This window comes from Anomaloglossus baeobatrachus, chromosome 10 (genome assembly GCF_048569485.1).
Source record: "Anomaloglossus baeobatrachus isolate aAnoBae1 chromosome 10, aAnoBae1.hap1, whole genome shotgun sequence".
Taxonomy (NCBI): domain Eukaryota; kingdom Metazoa; phylum Chordata; class Amphibia; order Anura; family Aromobatidae; genus Anomaloglossus; species Anomaloglossus baeobatrachus.
In genome coordinates, this window is record NC_134362.1 from 209,854,676 (window position 1) to 209,873,024 (window position 18,349).

General features: G+C 55.2%; 1 protein-coding gene across 1 annotated transcript in view; it reads left to right on the plus strand.

Moving 5' to 3' along the window:
• Nucleotides 1–2,581: 2,581 nt before the first annotated feature.
• LOC142254884 (meckelin-like) overlaps nucleotides 2,582–18,349 on the plus strand; it is a 42,582-nt gene continuing 26,814 nt past the window's right edge. The window contains 16 exon segments of the mRNA XM_075326233.1: nucleotides 2,582–3,759; nucleotides 7,674–7,753; nucleotides 7,996–8,077; nucleotides 8,178–8,253; nucleotides 8,379–8,436; nucleotides 8,514–8,546; nucleotides 10,684–10,746; nucleotides 10,866–10,966; nucleotides 11,043–11,139; nucleotides 11,426–11,503; nucleotides 11,584–11,649; nucleotides 11,809–11,950; nucleotides 12,036–12,153; nucleotides 12,240–12,330; nucleotides 12,410–12,466; nucleotides 12,543–12,641. Coding sequence (XP_075182348.1) covers nucleotides 3,516–3,759; nucleotides 7,674–7,753; nucleotides 7,996–8,077; nucleotides 8,178–8,253; nucleotides 8,379–8,436; nucleotides 8,514–8,546; nucleotides 10,684–10,746; nucleotides 10,866–10,966; nucleotides 11,043–11,139; nucleotides 11,426–11,503; nucleotides 11,584–11,649; nucleotides 11,809–11,950; nucleotides 12,036–12,153; nucleotides 12,240–12,330; nucleotides 12,410–12,466; nucleotides 12,543–12,641 — 1,485 coding nt within the window. The 5' untranslated portion in view covers nucleotides 2,582–3,515.

The window sequence follows — 18,349 nt, forward strand, 5'->3', positions numbered from 1 at the left end:
ATTGCTGTGGGGGGAGGGAAATTCAGAATTTATCCCCTAATTATTGCAACAGGAAGAGCTCTGCAACTTTCCAATCAACTCTGTGCTACAGATGGTCTCATTTTCCCAGAGCCCTGTTTTTTTATTTTTTTTTTTGTTTTTTTTTCCTCCCCGGATTTTTCTGGCTTTTTTTTTTTTCTCCATGGGTTTTTCTGCCTTTTTTTTTTCTCCATGGGTTTTTCTGCCTTTTTTTTTTTCTCCATGGGTTTTTCTGGCTTTTTTTTTTCTCCATGGGTTTTTCTGCCTTTTTTTTTTCTCCATGGGTTTTTCTGGCTTTTTTTTTTCTCCATGGGTTTTTCTGGCTTTTTTTTTTCTCCATGGGTTTTTCTGGCTTTTTTTTTTCTCCATGGGTTTTTCTGGCTTTTTTTTTTCTCCATGGGTTTTTCTGGCTTTTTTTTTTCTCCATGGGTTTTTCTGGCTTTTTTTTTTCTCCATGGGTTTTTCTGGCTTTTTTTTTTCTCCATGGGTTTTTCTGGCTTTTTTTTTTTTTTTTTTTTTTTTTTTTTTTTTTTTTTTTTTTTTTCCTCCCTGGGTCTCTCTGGGTTTTTTTCCACACTGGGGGTCTCTGTTCCCATTCACTAAAAGAGCACATGCTTCCACGACCTCCATCCCCGGTAAGCGCCATAGCAGGGAGTTTGTAACAATTTGTATCCAGCCGCATGCCTTTTTGTAGGATATTTTTCCTTCTGATGCAAACTTACAAACCCTCCTGGTTTACACCGTGCTCTTAAAGGGCCACACACCGGTCTTCTGCTTTGGTGCACATTATACATGGGGCTCATGGTGCTAATATTGGGTTATTTTACATGAGCAGAGGTTTCTGCATTTTTGATTTCCAAAGGTAATTTTTGGGGGGGTACATTTCTTCTGACAGTCGTATCTGGATAATCTGTGACCGCTCGGCTGTCACTGGGGGAGTGACGCGTTTCTTGCATCTTCTCAATGTGTCGCCGCTTATCGCCCCCTTTTCCCCCTGGATAATTGATTGTGAACTTCAGAAGACGGGAGCGTGCGGCGCTGCGAAGGTTAATGAATATTTCATCTGAATGTGTTAGTGTTAACTCCTTGGATGCTGGACCTTGTGATTGTAGAAGGGGTGCGACGCTAGAATGTGTGCAGAGGAGGTGAGAAGTGACAACGTGAGCGGTGAAAGCCGCGTCCTCCAGAAATACAGGAATATTCCTGGAATACGTCGTCCGATATTCCGGCAATTCCAGTAATCCGGCACCAATCACCTGGATCGTCTGGAAGGTATAGACTGAGCGGAGATCCAGCGTGCAGCCTCCAGGACGGAGCCTTCATGGTCGGGGGTCTCATATTGCCGCAGATTCTGCACCAACCTGTAACTCGCTGCAGATTTCACATTGATACTGAAAACGCTTGTGATATTTGCTGAACATAGGATTATCGTCTGCAAACGAAGACAATCCAGGGGCGTTCAGACCATGAAGGGTTAAGTATGAGAAGCTCCCGCCACAGCCTGCTCAGGGGATGCAGACGAGGAGCACCACAAGTCCCAGCATCTGTGTTATATCCTCACCTATTGTACCACCACCCATTCCCTGTAGACTGTGAGCCCTCGCGGGCAGGGTCCTCTCTCCTCCTGTAGAGTGTGAGCCCTCGCGGGCAGGGTCCTCTCTCCTCCTGTAGAGTGTGAGCCCTCGTGGGCAGGGTCCTCTCTCCTCCTGTAGACTGTGAGCCCTCGCGGGCAGGGTCCTCTCTCCTCCTGTAGACTGTGAGCCCTCGCGGGCAGGGTCCTCTCTCCTCCTGTAGACTGTGAGCCCTCGCGGGCAGGGTCCTCTCTCATCCTGTAGAGTGTGAGCCCTCGCGGGCAGGGTCCTCTCTCCTCCTGTAGAGTGTGAGCCCTCGCGGGCAGGGTCCTCTCTCCTCCTGTAGACTGTGAGCCCTCGCGGGCAGGGTCCTCTCTCCTCCTGTAGACTGTGAGCCCTCGCGGGTAGGGTCCTCTCTCCTCCTGTAGACTGTGAGCCCTCGCGGGCAGGGTCCTCTCTCCTCCTGTAGACTGTGAGCCCTCGCGGGCAGGGTCCTCTCTCCTCCTGTAGACTGTGAGCCCTCGCGGGCAGGGTCCTCTCTCATCCTGTAGAGTGTGAGCCCTCGCGGGCAGGGTCCTCTCTCCTCCTGTAGAGTGTGAGCCCTCGCGGGCAGGGTCCTCTCTCCTCCTGTAGACTGTGAGCCCTCGCGGGCAGGGTCCTCTCTCCTCCTGTAGACTGTGAGCCCTCGCGGGTAGGGTCCTCTCTCCTCCTGTAGACTGTGAGCCCTCGCGGGCAGGGTCCTCTCTCATCCTGTAGACTGTGAGCCCTCGCGGGCAGGGTCCTCTCTCATCCTGTAGACTGTGAGCCCTCGCGGGCAGGGTCCTCTCTCCTCCTGTAGACTGTGAGCCCTCGCGGGCAGGGTCCTCTCTCCTCCTATACCAGTCTGTCTTGTACTGTTAATAATTGTTGTACGTATACCCTCTTTCACTTGTAAAGCGCCATGGAATAAATGGCGCTATAATAATAAATAATAATAATAATAATATCGCCATCTGGTGGTGAGCACTGGAATTGCAGACTGCCTTATATAGGTTTGTGCCCGCTTCATACGCCATCTGGTGGTGAGCACTGGAATTGCAGACTTGTATAGATTTGTGCCCGCTTCATGCGCCACCTGGTGGTGAGCACTGGAATTGCAGACTTGTATAGATTTGTGCCCGCTTCATGCGCCACCTGGTGGTGAGCACTGGAATTGCAGACTTGTATAGATTTGTGCCCGCTTCATGCGCCACCTGGTGGTGAGCACTGGAATTGCAGACTTGTATAGATTTGTGCCCGCTTCATGCGCCACCTGGTGGTGAGCACTGGAATTGCAGACTTGTATAGATTTGTGCCCGCTTCATGCGCCACCTGGTGGTGAGCACTGGAATTGCAGACTTGTATAGATTTGTGCCCGCTTCATGCGCCACCTGGTGGTGAGCACTGGAATTGCAGACTTGTATAGATTTGTGCCCGCTTCATGCGCCACCTGGTGGTGAGCACTGGAATTGCAGACTTGTATAGATTTGTGCCCGCTTCATGCGCCACCTGGTGGTGAGCACTGGAATTGCAGACTTGTATAGATTTGTGCCCGCTTCATGCGCCATCTGGTGGTGAGCACTGGAATTGCAGACTTGTATAGATTTGTGCCCGCTTCATGCGCCATCTGGTGGTGAGCACTAGAATTGCAGACTTGTATAGATTTGTGGCCGCCTCATACTCCACCTGTTGTGTTATATCGCCACCTGGTGGTGAGCAGTAAAATTACAGGCCTGACTGCATCACACAGATAATTCACTATATACTGTGCTCTGTACAATTCTCTCCTGTTGCCGCCTCTTTCTTCTTTTTTTATTTGGTTTATTTTTCTCTCTCTTTCGTCTCTTTTCTATTGTTCCTTTTTCTCTGACGGGCAGTCACGTGACGCGGCTTCCGTCCCCGGCTCCAATGGGCGTTGAGCTTGTTGCTGTGTGGCGGTTGCTATGGGCCCGCGGTTGCTATGGACACGGTGGCCTTCTCTCCGCCATGCCGCCCTCCATTCTCCTGCTGATCCTCGGTCTCTCCCGGTTCTGTCTGCCGCAGTCCACGTCCATTCCCTTCCTCCAGCCCGGAGACTGCAGCGGCGGCCAATTCTACAACGCGGCCCGGCTCTCCTGCGGCATCTGCGGCTCCGGACAGCGAGCACCGGGCGGTGAGTTTTGTAGAGTGTCCTGGAGAACCACAGGTACCAGAACAACCGCTCTGTACAGACACAGCAGCACCACAAATCCCAGCGTGTCCTGTACAGAGCACAGCAGCACCACAAGTCCCAGCGTGTCCTGTATAGACACAGCGGCACCACAAGTCCCAGCGTGTCCTGTACAGAGCACAGCGGCACCACAAGTCCCAGCGTGTCCTGTATAGAGCACAGCGGCACCACAAGTCCCAGCGTGTCCTGTACAGACACAGCGGCACCACAAGTCCCAGCGTGTCCTGTACAGACACAGCGGCACCACAAATCCCAGCGTGTCCTGTATAGAGCACAGCGACACCACAAGTCCCAGCGTGTCCTGTATAGAGCACAGCGGCACCACAAGTCCCAGCGTGTCCTGTATAGAGCACAGCGGCACCACAAGTCCCAGCGTGTCCTGTACAGAGCACAGCAGCACCACAAGTCCCAGCGTGTCCTGTACAGAGCACAGCAGCACCACAAGTCCCAGCGTGTCCTGTACAGAGCACAGCAGCACCACAAGTCCCAGCGTGTCCTGTACAGAGCACAGCGGCACCACAAGTCACAGCGTGTCCTGTATAGACACAGCAGCACCACAAGTCCCAGCGTGTCCTGTATAGACACAGCAGCACCACAAGTCCCAGCGTGTCCTGTATAGACACAGCAGCACCACAAGTCCCAGCGTGTCCTGTACAGAGCACAGCGGCACCACAAGTCACAGCGTGTCCTGTACAGAGCACAGCGGCACCACAAGTCCCAGCGTGTCCTGTATAGAGCACAGCAGCACCACAAATCCCAGCGTGTCCTGTACAGAGCACAGCAGCACCACAAGTCCCAGCGTGTCCTGTACAGAGCACAGCGGCACCACAAGTCACAGCGTGTCCTGTATAGACACAGCAGCACCACAAGTCCCAGCGTGTCCTGTACAGAGCACAGCGGCACCACAAGTCACAGCGTGTCCTGTACAGAGCACAGCGGCACCACAAGTCCCAGCGTGTCCTGTATAGACACAGCGGCACCACAAATCCCAGCGTGTCCTGTACAGACACAGCAGCACCACAAGTCCCAGCGTGTCCTGTATAGACACAGCGGCACCACAAGTCCCAGCGTGTCCTGTACAGAGCAGAGCGGCACCACAAGTCCCAGCGTGTCCTGTATAGACACAGCGGCACCACAAGTCCCAGCGTGTCCTGTATAGACACAGCGGCACCACAAGTCCCAGCGTGTCCTGTATAGACACAGCGGCACCACAAGTCCCAGCGTGTCCTGTACAGAGCACAGCGGCACCACAAGTCCCAGCGTGTCCTGTATAGACACAGCGGCACCACAAGTCCCAGCGTGTCCTGTACAGAGCACAGCGGCACCACAAGTCCCAGCGTGTCCTGTACAGACACAGCGGCACCACAAGTCCCAGCGTGTCCTGTACAGAGCACAGCGGCACCACAAGTCCCAGCGTGTCCTGTACAGACACAGCGGCACCACAAGTCCCAGCGTGTCCTGTACAGACACAGCGGCACCACAAGTCCCAGCGTGTCCTGTACAGAGCACAGCGGCACCACAAGTCCCAGCGTGTCCTGTACAGAGCACAGCGGCACCACAAGTCCCAGCGTGTCCTGTACAGAGCACAGCAGCACCACAAATCCCAGCGTGTCCTGTATAGACACAGCGGCACCACAAGTCCCAGCGTGTCGTGTACAGAGCACAGCGGCACCACAAGTCCCAGCGTGTCGTGTACAGACACAGCAGCACCACAAATCCCAGCGTGTCCTGTATAGACACAGCGGCACCACAAGTCCCAGCGTGTCCTGTATAGACACAGCGGCACCACAAGTCCCAGCGTGTCCTGTATAGGCACAGCGGCACCACAAGTCCCAGCGTGTCCTGTACAGAGCACAGCGGCACTACAAGTCCCAGCGTGTCCTGTACAGAGCACAGCGGCACCACAAGTCCCAGCGTGTCCTGTATAGAGCACAGCGGCACCACAAGTCCCAGCGTGTCCTGTACAGACACAGCAGCACCACAAGTCCCAGCGTGTCCTGTACAGAGCACAGCGGCACCACAAGTCCCAGCGTGTCCTGTATAGAGCACAGCGGCACCACAAGTCCCAGCGTGTCCTGTATAGAGCAGAGCAACACCACAAGTCCCAGCGTGTCCTGTATAGAGCACAGCGGCACCACAAATCCCAGCGTGTCCTGTATAGAGCACAGCGGCACCACAAGTCCCAGCGTGTCCTGTATAGAGCACAGCGGCACCACAAATCCCAGCGTGTCCTGTATAGAGCACAGCGGCACCACAAATCCCAGCGTGCCCTGTATAGAGCACAGCGGCACCACAAATCCCAGCGTGTCCTGTATAGACACAGCGGCACCACAAGTCCCAGCGTGTCCTGTATAGAGCACAGCGGCACCACAAGTCCCAGCGTGTCCTGTATAGAGCACAGCGGCACCACAAGTCCCAGCGTGTCCTGTATAGAGAGCAGCGGCACCACAAGTCCCAGTGTGTCCTGTATAGACACAGCGGCACCACAAGTCCCAGTGTGTCCTGTACAGAGCACAGCGGCACCACAAGTCCCAGCGTGTCCTGTATAGACACAGCGGCACCACAAGTCCCAGCGTGTCCTGTATAGACACAGCGGCACCACAAGTCCCAGCGTGTCCTGTATAGAGCACAGCGGCACCACAAGTCCCAGCGTGTCCTGTACAGAGCACAGCGGCACCACAAGTCCCAGCGTGTCCTGTATAGAGCACAGCGGCACCACAAGTCCCAGCGTGTGCTGTACAGACACAGCGGCACCACAAGTCCCAGCGTGTCCTGTACAGAGCACAGCGGCACCACAAGTCCCAGCGTGTCCTGTACAGAGCACAGCGGCACCACAAGTCCCAGCGTGTCCTGTACAGAGCACAGCGGCACCACAAGTCCCAGCGTGTCCTGTACAGACACAGCGGCACCACAAGTCCCAGCGTGTCCTGTACAGACACAGCGGCACCACAAGTCCCAGCGTGTCCTGTATAGACACAGCGGCACCACAAATCCCAGCGTGTCCTGTACAGACACAGCGGCACCACAAGTCCCAGCGTGTCCTGTACAGAGCACAGCGGCACCACAAGTCCCAGCGTGTCCTGTACAGAGCACAGCGGCACCACAAGTCCCAGCGTGTCCTGTACAGAGCACAGCGGCACCACAAGTCCCAGCGTGTCCTGTACAGAGCACAGCGGCACCACAAGTCCCAGCGTGTCGTGTACAGAGCACAGCGGCACCACAAGTCCCAGCGTGTCCTGTACAGAGCACAGCGGCACCACAAGTCCCAGCGTGTCCTGTACAGAGCACAGCGGCACCACAAGTCCCAGCGTGTCCTGTATAGACACAGCGGCACCACAAGTCCCAGCGTGTCCTGTACAGAGCACAGCGGCACCACAAGTCCCAGCGTGTCCTGTATAGACACAGCGGCACCACAAGTCCCAGCGTGTCCTGTACAGAGCACAGCGGCACCACAAGTCCCAGCGTGTCCTGTACAGAGCACAGCGGCACCACAAGTCCCAGCGTGTCCTGTACAGAGCACAGCAGCACCACAAGTCCCAGCGTGTCCTGTATAGACACAGCGGCACCACAAGTCCCAGCGTGTCCTGTATAGACACAGCGGCACCACAAGTCCCAGCGTGTCCTGTATAGACACAGCGGCACCACAAATCCCAGCGTGTCCTGTACAGACACAGCGGCACCACAAGTCCCAGCGTGTCCTGTATAGACACAGCAGCACCACAAGTCCCAGCGTGTCCTGTATAGACACAGCGGCACCACAAGTCCCAGCGTGTCCTGTATAGTGCACAGCGGCACCACAAGTCCCAGTGTCTCGTAATGTTTTGCTGGTTCTGATCCCCGGTGTCTCCCGGTTCCAGGTCTCGGCTGCTCCTGTTCCTCTGGATTCACTGTTGAAGATTTGGGATCCCCACAAGTGACCTGTAACCAGTGCCCCCCGGTGAGTGCAGTATACGCCGCAGCACATTAACCCACTACATGCCAGGGGAGGGGCAGCGCTGGGATCCCGGGACCCCTGTTCAGCCATGTCTGCAGAATACCTGCCTCTGGGAAAGCTGGGTGACGAGCAATATGGCCCCCAGGGGCCCCCCATATTCTGCTCTCCCCGGGCCACGTAAATGTAATATAATGGCCGGCCTCGTGGCGGAGCGTCTGATCTTCTGTGTGATTTCCCCTCTGTAGAATACGCTTGTGTCCGTGGACGGTCGGCGCTGCCTGGACTGCACCGGTGGAAGCTGCAGCTGTGCCAGCGGCGAGGCCAGAGGTGAGCTGTGACGCCGCTGCACCTCATGCTGCTCCATCTGCACCATTCTTTGCGTATCAGCAGATTCTTGGAGATTTCTTACTTGTTTCTTCATTTTTAGAGGAAGATTTAATAAATAAATCGTCCCGATGCGTCTTATGTACGAGCGGAACGCGTCCGAACGCAGCCGGAGACCGGTGAGTGGCGTCTCCTCCCGGGAGCCCGGCCTCTGGCTCCATGGACGCCTCCTCGGTGCATTGATCATCCCTCAGTGGGTGGATATGGCGGGGTTACAATGTATCACGCTGTCTCTCTCCTCCAGGTGTGAACTGTGTCCTCCGACCTACGGACCGGACTGTACTTGCCCTGTCACCCGGGAGGTAGGTGCCCCCTCACCTCGCCCGTCCCGGGGGGTCGCTCTCGTCTCTGTACTCACCCTTTGTTCTTCTCTCTGCAGAGCGGAGGCCTCTGTCTTTCCATCGACAAACAGGTAATCTGCACCCGGGACAATTACTGACGACGTTACAATGCCTCAGCCGCAACTTCACCTGCTCTGCTGCCCGTCCCCTGCACAGCGGCACCCCGATCACCTGCTCTGCTGCCCGTCCCCTGCACAGCGGCACCCCGATCACCTGCTCTGCTGCCCGTCCCCTGCACAGCAGCACTCCGGTCACCTGCTCTGCTGCCCGTCCCCTGCACAGCGGCACCCCGATCACCTGCTCTGCTGCCCGTCCCCTGCACAGCGGCACTCCGATCACCTGCTCTGCTGCCCGTCCCCTGCACAGCGGCACCCCGATCACCTGCTCTGCTGCCCGTCCCCTGCACAGCGGCACTCCGATCACCTGCTCTGCTGCCCGTCCCCTGCACAGCGGCACCCCGATCACCTGCTCTGCTGCCCGTCCCCTGCACAGCGGCACCCCGATCACCTGCTCTGCTGCCTGTCCCCTGCACAGCGGCACCCCGATCACCTGCTCTGCTGCCTGTCCCCTGCACAGCGGCACTCCGATCACCTGCTCTGCTGCCTGTCCCCTGCACAGCGGCACTCCGATCACCTGCTCTGCTGCCCGTCCTCTGCACAGCAGCACTCCGGTCACCTGCTCTGCTGCCCGTCCCCTGCACAGCAGCACTCCGGTCACCTGCTCTGCTGCCCGTCCTCTGCACAGCAGCACTCCGGTCACCTGCTCTGCTGCCCGTCCCCTGCACAGCGGCACCCCGATCACCTGCTCTGCTGCCTGTCCCCTGCACAGCGGCACTCCGATCACCTGCACAGCGGAACTCCGGTCACCTGCTCAGCGGCACTCCGGTCACCTGCTCAGCGGCACTCCGGTCACCTGCTCAGCGGCACTCCGGTCACCTGCTCAGCGGCACTCCGGTCACCTGCTCTGCTGCCCGTCCTCTGCACAGTGGCACCCCGATTTGTGCCCTGATGCTGTACCTCTGCACTGCGGCACCCCGATCACCTGCTCTTCTGCGGTTAGTGACCCCATATCCTGGTGATCAGCCATCATGTCACCCTCCCTTATAAGCCATAGTCACCTTTCACCGGTCGCTGTGTGTCGGTGGATCGCCTTTCACCGGTCGCTGTGTGTCGGTGGATCGCCTTTCACCGGTCTCTGTGTGTCGGTGTATCAGCTTTCACCGGTCGCTGTGTATCGCCTTTCACCGGTCGCTGTGTATCGCCTTTCACCGGTCGCTGTGTGTCGGTGTTTCGCCTTTCACCGGTCGCTGTGTGTCGGTGTTTCACCTTTCACCGGTCGCTGTGTGTCGGTGTTTCACCTTTCACCGGTCGCTGTGTGTCGGTGTTTCACCTTTCACCGGTCGCTGTGTGTCGGTGGATCGCCTTTCACCGGTCGCTGTGTGTCGGTGGATCGCCTTTCACCGGTCTCTGTGTGTCGGTGTATCAGCTTTCACCGGTCGCTGTGTATCGCCTTTCACCGGTCGCTGTGTATCGCCTTTCACCGGTCGCTGTGTGTCGGTGGATCACCTTTCACCGGTCGCTGTGTGTCGGTGTATCACCTTTCACCGGTCGCTGTGTGTCGGTGTATCGCCTTTCACCGGTCGCTGTGTGTCGGTGTATCACCTTTCACCGGTCGCTGTGTGTCGGTGTTTCACCTTTCACCGGTCGCTGTGTGTCGGTGTTTCGCCTTTCACCGGTCGCTGTGTGTCGGTGGATCGCCTTTCACCGGTCGCTGTGTGTCGGTGTATCGCCTTTCACCGGTCGCTGTGTGTCGGTGTTTCACCTTTCACCGGTCGCTGTGTGTCGGTGTTTCGCCTTTCACCGGTCGCTGTGTGTCGGTGGATCGCCTTTCACCGGTCGCTGTGTGTCGGTGTATCGCCTTTCACCGGTTGCTGTGTGTCGGTGGATCGCCTTTCACCGGTCGCTGTGTGTCGGTGGATCGCCTTTCACCGGTCGCTGTGTGTCGGTGGATCACCTTTCACCGGTCGCTGTGTGTCGGTGTATCGCCTTTCACCGGTCGCTGTGTGTCGGTGTATCGCCTTTCACCGGTCGCTGTGTGTCGGTGTATCGCCTTTCACCGGTCGCTGTGTGTCGGTGAATCGCCTTTCACCGGTCGCTGTGTGTCGGTGGATCGCCTTTCACCGGTCGCTGTGTGTCGGTATTTCCGCAGGACCTGACATCGGTGACGCTCTGGGAGTCGCTCTTCCTCTTCTCCAGCTTCGCGGTTTGCCGGGTGAGTGATTATAGTGATGCAGGGAGGGCGTCCGCGGGGGTCCTCCGGCATCAGACCGCCGCGCTCACCCCCAATATGGCGGCTCCAGCATCTCATAATCCGTGTGCTCATGTCCTCAGGACAACTACAACGCCACCGCCTGCCAGGCCCTCGCCAACATGGTGGTGATGAACGTCTTCTCCAGCAGCAGCAGAGCCTACGAGCTGTACGGCGGCATCAGGCGAGTCAGGCCCCGCTCCGGACCCCGCAGCTGGCGCCCCCTGCAGGCAGTAGCTCATTGTGTTTTTTCCCTTCAGTTCATCCAATGAGTTTCTACCCCCGGTGATCTACAGCGCGGTGTCTCAGCTCGGCAGCACGGCGCCGACCAACCTGTCCTACCAGAAGAACGCGGCGGTGAGTAACGGAGGCTTCACCATCGCTGATGTCTTCTCACAGCTGAGGGTTTGCTACAGTCGCCTGCCGTCTGCACATCATCAGCACAAATCCCTCTCGCGTCCTGATACATTGTAACAAAAATCAGTGCTGGCTCCCGACTGCACACAACCGTATCAGACCCTGAAGTCCTATGTCAGTGAGGGCTTTACTGTGATGAGACCCCGCCCGCCCTCCGTCCGTCCGTCCATCGCCCGCCGTCCGTCCGTCCTTCCCACCGTATTTACTCGGTGTCTGCTCCCGACAGATGCAGTTCCGATTGGTGAAGTACGACGTCCGCGGGAATTTTCTCGGCTGGGAAACTCTTAAAGGAGGCACATTGCAGGTAAGTCAGGAGAGAGCGGCGCCGCAGTGAAAAGCATGGCGGTTGCCGCTGCTATTGACCCCTTGTTTTGTGTTTTGCAGATGTGTCCGTCTACGCAGAACGCCTTGGACGCCGCCTTTAAATTCGGAACGTTTTACAGCCTGACGGTGAGTTAGGATCTTGCGGCACTGCAGGGGTTGTGCGTGGCTCTGCGGCTTGGCTCTGCGGCTTGGCTCTGCGGCTCGGCTCCAGTCACTTCAGTGGGGCACATCCCTGGTTGGGATGAAGCGGCCTAAACCTGACGTTGCTCCTCCTGTCGCTTGCAGTGTTCTCTGCCGGTCGCCGATCTCTTCCAGAATGTGCCGGAGCCCATATTTTACGAGCTGTTCCTGCTGTACACCTCCGCCAGCGGCGCCGCCATGCTGTGGCCGGTGCCCGTGTGGAATGCCAACATCCGGGGCAGCGACGGTATGTTCCGGTGACTGGTTACTTACACGTGACGGTGACCGTCAGGTGCCGCTCGCTGCCCGGCTGACAGCACCTGATCTTCCAGGCACGCTCGGCTCCCGCGCCCTCAGGCGGTTCTTCCTGGTTGACGGCGTCTCGGACAGACGGGTAAATCTCTCCAGCGTTCCCTCCTCCGTCATCGTCGCCACAAGCCTGACCCTAAGGTGAGGTCACAATCTGTGCCCCTCCCCCTATAACAAGCCACTCCCCTCCTCCGCCAGCACCAGTCACATGACCTCCTTCTTTACAGCGTGTACCTGCCGCTCAGCCCCCCGAGCAGCGAGCCCCCCGTCCAGCTGACTGTACGGTACACCAGGCTGAATCTGCAGGCAGCGGCACAGGTGACGGCAGCTCTGGCTGTGAGTGGAGTGTGCCGTCATGGCCGATATCTTCCACCTGACCCTGTTTCTTCCCCGTCAGGTGTCATTTGCCGTCACGTACGATCAGAGCCCGGGGACGTTCAAGCGGGACACGGACGTAAGTGACGCCATCAGGAATTCAGTAAATCGCCGCTGTCAGTGAATTGAAGCTATCGCATTCATGTCTTCCGCAGATCACTCTGGGCGTCCTTGGCTCTGTGGCCGCATTACTGGCCATACTGGAGACCAGCAGCTGGCTGAGGAGATCGGGGCAGCAGAGCATTGGCATCATGGTGAGTGCCCGCAGCGCTCAGGATGGATGGCAGCATGAGGCGATCATACCCCTGCTACCTGTCATCTCCACATTCACTGCACAGGAAAGAGTGTCTCCAACTACAAATATCACCGAATTCTCACATCCAAAAATCTGCACAAAGTTTACAACCAGGTCAGCGCTCCACATCCCATAATACAGGTGTCAAGGGAGAAAGTTAGGTGAAGATAGCTAATGGTATCTTCATTCAGGGTATGCAGAGGCACGGATCGAATTAGCTATATATCTGCGCAGATATTAATGAATCAGACAATGATCACACAAGATGTGTTCACCGTATGAGCCAATGTCATAGTCTGGACTCGTGTATTGAAAAAGACTCAATTATACAGAATGCAACATTGACCTTGAAACTAGATCATGGAGTAGGGAGTATTCAACTCCCCAGTTTTTCCCAGTATGTTATAAAATACCTCTCTGCTCATTATTCCTTCTTTCTGTGTGTGAAACAACTGATAAGGCTCCCAATTAACTTAATGAATATCTCCCTTGTTGATTTGTACCTTGGTTAACTCTTTCTTGTATATACAGTTTAGAATCATATTATGGTGTTTGTGCAATTGTCATATAGACACACAGATAATTATGCTACTACATCTATATTTTGATTATTTACATACAAAGATCATCTTATTACATTTGAACAAACAATTTATAGCTCAGGCTACCTTCACAGTCCCCCCCCCTTAACAAGATATCTGTGAATGTTGTCAACCTTAAATTTAAATTATTTTTTTTTCCATTTAGATATATTTTATTTGAAACTTATTTGTGACTTACCCCCCCTTGGAATTTTAATATATATACCGTGTTTTTCCAAAAATAAGACCTCCCCCAAAAATAAGCCCTAGCAGGGATTTTCAACATTTTCGGAGAAAGGTTTAAATATAAGCCCTCCCCCGAAAATAAGCCCTAGTCTTGGATCAATAATGAAGTGTCCGTGCAGCTAAAAAAGTTACAGATACTACAGGACACTTCAGGACAGGACACAGCGGCACCCGGCAATTACACTCACCCGACACTGAGCAGCAGGACCTGCAGTGATCACACACCCGCACTCATCAGCTCTCACACACACACACAATCAAATCTCACACACACACCAGATCTCACACACAAACATCGGATCGCACACACATCGGATCGCATACACACTCACCTCATCCAGTGACACCGATCTCTTCTCGCCGGGAGAATCCTGAGAGGCAGTGCAGTGGAGCGCAACGAACAGGACCTGCGGCCGGACACGTGAATTGCTCTCATTCCCTGCTGCCGTAAGTGCTGGATGTGATGTGATGTGTATGTGTGTGATCTGCTGTGTATATCTGTGATCTGCTGTGTGTGATCTGCTGTGTATATCTGCGATCTGCTGTGTGTGTGCCTGTGATCGGCTGTGTGTATCTGTGATCGGCTGTGTCTGCCTGGGATCGGCTGTGTCTGCCTGGGATCGGCTGTGTCTGCCTGGGATCGGCTGTGTCTGCCTGGGATCGGCTGTGTCTGCCTGGGATCGGCTGTGTCTGCCTGGGATCGGCTGTGTCTGCCTGGGATCGGCTGTGTCTGCCTGGGATCGGCTGTGTCTGCCTGGGATCGGCTGTGTCTGCCTGGGATCGGCTGTGTCTGCCTGGGATCGGCTGTGTCTGCCTGGGATCGGCTGTGTGTGCCTGGGATCGGCTGTGCCTGCCTGTGATCGGCTGTGCCTGCCTGTGATCGGCTGTGCCTGCCTGTGATCGGCTGTGCCTGCCTGTGATTGGCTGTGCCTGCCTGTGATTGGCTGTGCCTGCCTGTGATTGGCTGTGTCTGCCTGTGATTGGCTGTGTCTGCCTGTGATTGGCTGTGTCTGCCTGTGATTGGCTGTGTGTGCCTGCGATCGGCTGTGTGTGCCTGCGATCGGCTGTGTGTGCCTGCGATCGGCTGTGTGTGCCTGCGATCGGCTGTGTATATCTGTGATCTGCTGTGTTTGTGCCGGCGATTGGCTGTGTATCTGTGATCGGCTGTGTGTGCCTGTGATCGGCTGTGTATATCTGCGATCTGCTGTGTGTGATCTGCTGTGTGTGATCTGCTGTGTGTGATCTGCTGTGTGTGATCTGCTGTGTGTGATCTGCTGTGTGTGATCGGCTGTGTATATCTGCGATCTGCTGTGTGTGATCTGCTGTGTGTGATCGGCTGTGTATATCTGCGATCTGCTGTGTGTGATCTGCTGTGTGTTCGTGTGTGTGATCTGCTGTGTGTTCGTGTGTGTGATCTGCTGTGTGTGTGTGATCTGCTGTGTGTGATCTGCTGTGTGTGATCTGCTGTGTGTTCGTGTGTATGTGTGATCTGCTGTGTGTGATCTGCTGTGTGTTCGTGTGTGTGTGTTCGTTCGTGTGTGTGTGATCTGCTGTGTGTGATCTGCTGTGTGTTCGTGTGTGTGTGTTCGTTCGTGTGTGTGTGATCTGCTGTGTGTGATCTGCTGTGTGTTCGTGTGTGATCGGCTGTGTGTGCCTGTGATCGGCTGTGTATATCTGCGATCTGCTGTGTGTGATCTGCTGTGTGTTCGTGTGTGTGTGTGTGTGTCAGCTAGCAGCAGGGTAGGACGGCGTGCAGCACCGACCGGAGATCACAGGAGGACCTGGGAACCATGCAGACGTCCGGGTCTGGTGAGTATGAGTCTCCTGGGAAGTGGGGGGGTCTTCTTTTTTGGGGGGTAAACTTATACCCCCAACCGTGTTTCTCCAAGAATAAGACCTCCTCCAAAAATAAGCCCTAGTGCTTTTTTGGGGAGCAAAAAAAATATAAGACAGTGTCTTATTTTTGCAAAACACGGTATATATATAGTGGGCTTTCCATGAGATTGTTGTTTAATACAGCACCACAGGCTCTAGTCCCCCCCTATCCTGACCAAGGAAAATTGAATTTAGATCTTATCTTAAAATTAGCACATAACCAAAAAACATTTGCTACAGATTGTCTATGGTTCTTCTTTCCGGAAATGAAACAAATAAGTATTTTAGATCACTCAATTCGGACCCTCAACAGTCCCCCCTAAAGACTCACTTCTGCCGATTCCAAATACTAAAATGTAGTCTAGTTGATGCAACCTAACAATTTATAAATGCTTTTGTTTCCTACTAACTCATATATGAATATATTCAGTGATTTTCCTTAATACAAAATGTTAGCTCTGCGACGATAACTGGAGACCCCGACATCCACAACCGACCTGATATACAGCACACATTATATGTATATATTCACATGTATAGATAGCGATTCTCAGACAATTCTATTTCTTCGGCGCTCCATTGGGAGACCCAGACGATTGGGTGTATAGCACTGCCTCCGGAGGCCACACAAAGCATTACACTAAAAAGTGTAAGGCCCCTCCCCTTCTGGCTATACACCCCCCGTGGGATCACGGGCTGCTCAGTTTTCAAGCTTTGTGCGAAGGAGGTCAGACATCCACGCATAGCTCCACTGTTTAGTCAGCAGTAGCTGCTGACTATATCGGATGGAAGAAAAGAGGGCCCATACTAGGGCCCCCAGCATGCTCCCTTCTCACCCCATTCCTATTGGCGGTGTTTGTTAAGGTTGAGGTACCCATTGTGGGTACGGAGGCTGGAGCCCACATGCTGCTTTCCTTCCCCATCCCCCTGAGGGGCTCTGAGGAAGTGGGATCTTACCGGCCCCCAAGCCCTGAGGCCGGGCTCCATCCACAGACCCGTAGAACCTGCTGGATACGGAGCTGGGTACTGTTCAGGGACAAGGCCCTGCAACATTCAGGTACTCTGTGTCCCCGTATGGACAGGCCGCGCACACTCCAGCCTTGCTGGGTGTGCTAGTGCGCCGGGGACAGCGCTGCGCGCTGGGGTTACAGTCACTGCAGTTTCTCTGAGGGACTTTATGTGTTGGGAACTGCCGCGCCGGCCGCCCCTGGAGCGGCGGCGCGGCTGAGACTTGTGGTGCGCCGGGGACTTAGCGCCGACCGTGCTTTTACGACGGCGGCGCTTATAAATCTAGTCCCCGGCTTTTGCGGCCTAGCTCCGCTTCGTTCCCGCCCCCACCCTGTCAATCAGGGCAAGGGAGAGACGCTGTACGATTATTCAGCGCCGAGGGCTGGAGCCTTATTTACATGCTCCAGCCCTCTCACTGAGCACAGTGGGACGCAGGTTTCCCGCACTTTGTCTGTATACGCCCAGGGCCCGCCCCTCTCCACAGGACGCCGGCAGCCATTCCTACATGCAGTCTGGCTGGAGAACGGACGCAGGCTCTGGGAGACCCAGACAAGGGATTTCTGGCGACCACACACCCGCGTTAAGCGGGCGGTAAGCAGCACATTAGTGCTGGCCCCACTAGTGCCACAGTGTTATATTGGGGTATTTTTTTCTCTATACCATATATATATATATATTGCACTGTAAGGTCGCTTCTTGGCTGTATACCCTATATTGCTCTGAGGAGACGACAACATGTCATCCGCAAAACGCAAGGGTGCCAAGACACAGGCTGTATACACTGCTTGTGCCGCTTGTGGGGCTGATCTACCGGCAGGTTCCAAGGACCCCCATTGTGTGCAATGTTCGGTCCCTGTGCCACTTCGTCAGCCGGAGTCTATGGTGGTAGTGGCCCAGGCAGAGTCACCGGTGAACCCTGTCCCGGTGACGGGGACAGAGTTTGCAGTTTTTGCTGACAAGATGTCTGTCACTATGACAAAAATCCTAGAGACCTTGCAGTCCAGGCCGGTCACTCAGACCATGGACACTGCTGCGTCAATGTTCCCCGGTCCCCCTCAGTTGGAGTTAATCCGTGCTTCAAGGGGGTCCCAGGCATCTCAGGCTGAAGGCTCTGACTCAGATGACAGTCCCAGGCCGCCTAAGCGAGCTCGCTGGGAAAGACCCTCCACGTCATCACGCGGATCAGGGTCTCAGCGAGAAGAGTCTCTGTATGATGAGACAGAGGAGGGTGATCAGGAGTCTAATCCTGAGGCCCCTCTCAATCTGGATACTCCTGATGGTGACGCCATGGTAAATGACCTTATAGCGGCCATCAATAGACTGTTGGATATTTCTCCCCCAGCCCCTTCTGCAGAGGAGGCAGCTGCACAGCAGGAGAAGTTCCATTTCAGGTATCCCAAGCGTAAACTGAGTACTTTTCTGGACCACGCTGACTTCAGAGAATCAGTCCAGAAACACCATGCTTACCCAGACAAGCGTTTCTCCAAACGTCTTAAGGATACCCGTTATCCCTTTCCCCCTGACGTGGTCAAACGCTGGACCCAGTGTCCAAAGGTGGATCCCCCAATCTCCAGGCTTGCGGCTAGATCCATAGTTGCAGTGGAGGATGGGGCTTCACTTAAAGATGCCAATGACAGACAGATGGACCTTTGGTTGAAATCTGTCTATGAAGCTATCGGCGCGTCGTTTGCTCCAGCATTCGCGGCCGTGTGGGCGCTCCAAGCTATTTCAGCTGGTTTGGCACAGGTGGACTCTATCATACGTCCAGCAGTGCCGCAAGTGGAGTCCTTAATTTCGCAAATGTCTGCGTTTGCGACCTATGCTATCAACGCTGTCCTGGACTCTACGAGCCGTACCTCAATGGCGTCTGCCAACTCGGTGGTTTTGCGCAGAGCCTTGTGGTTAAAAGAATGGAAAGCGGATTCTGCTTCCAAAAAATGTTTAACCAGCTTGCCAC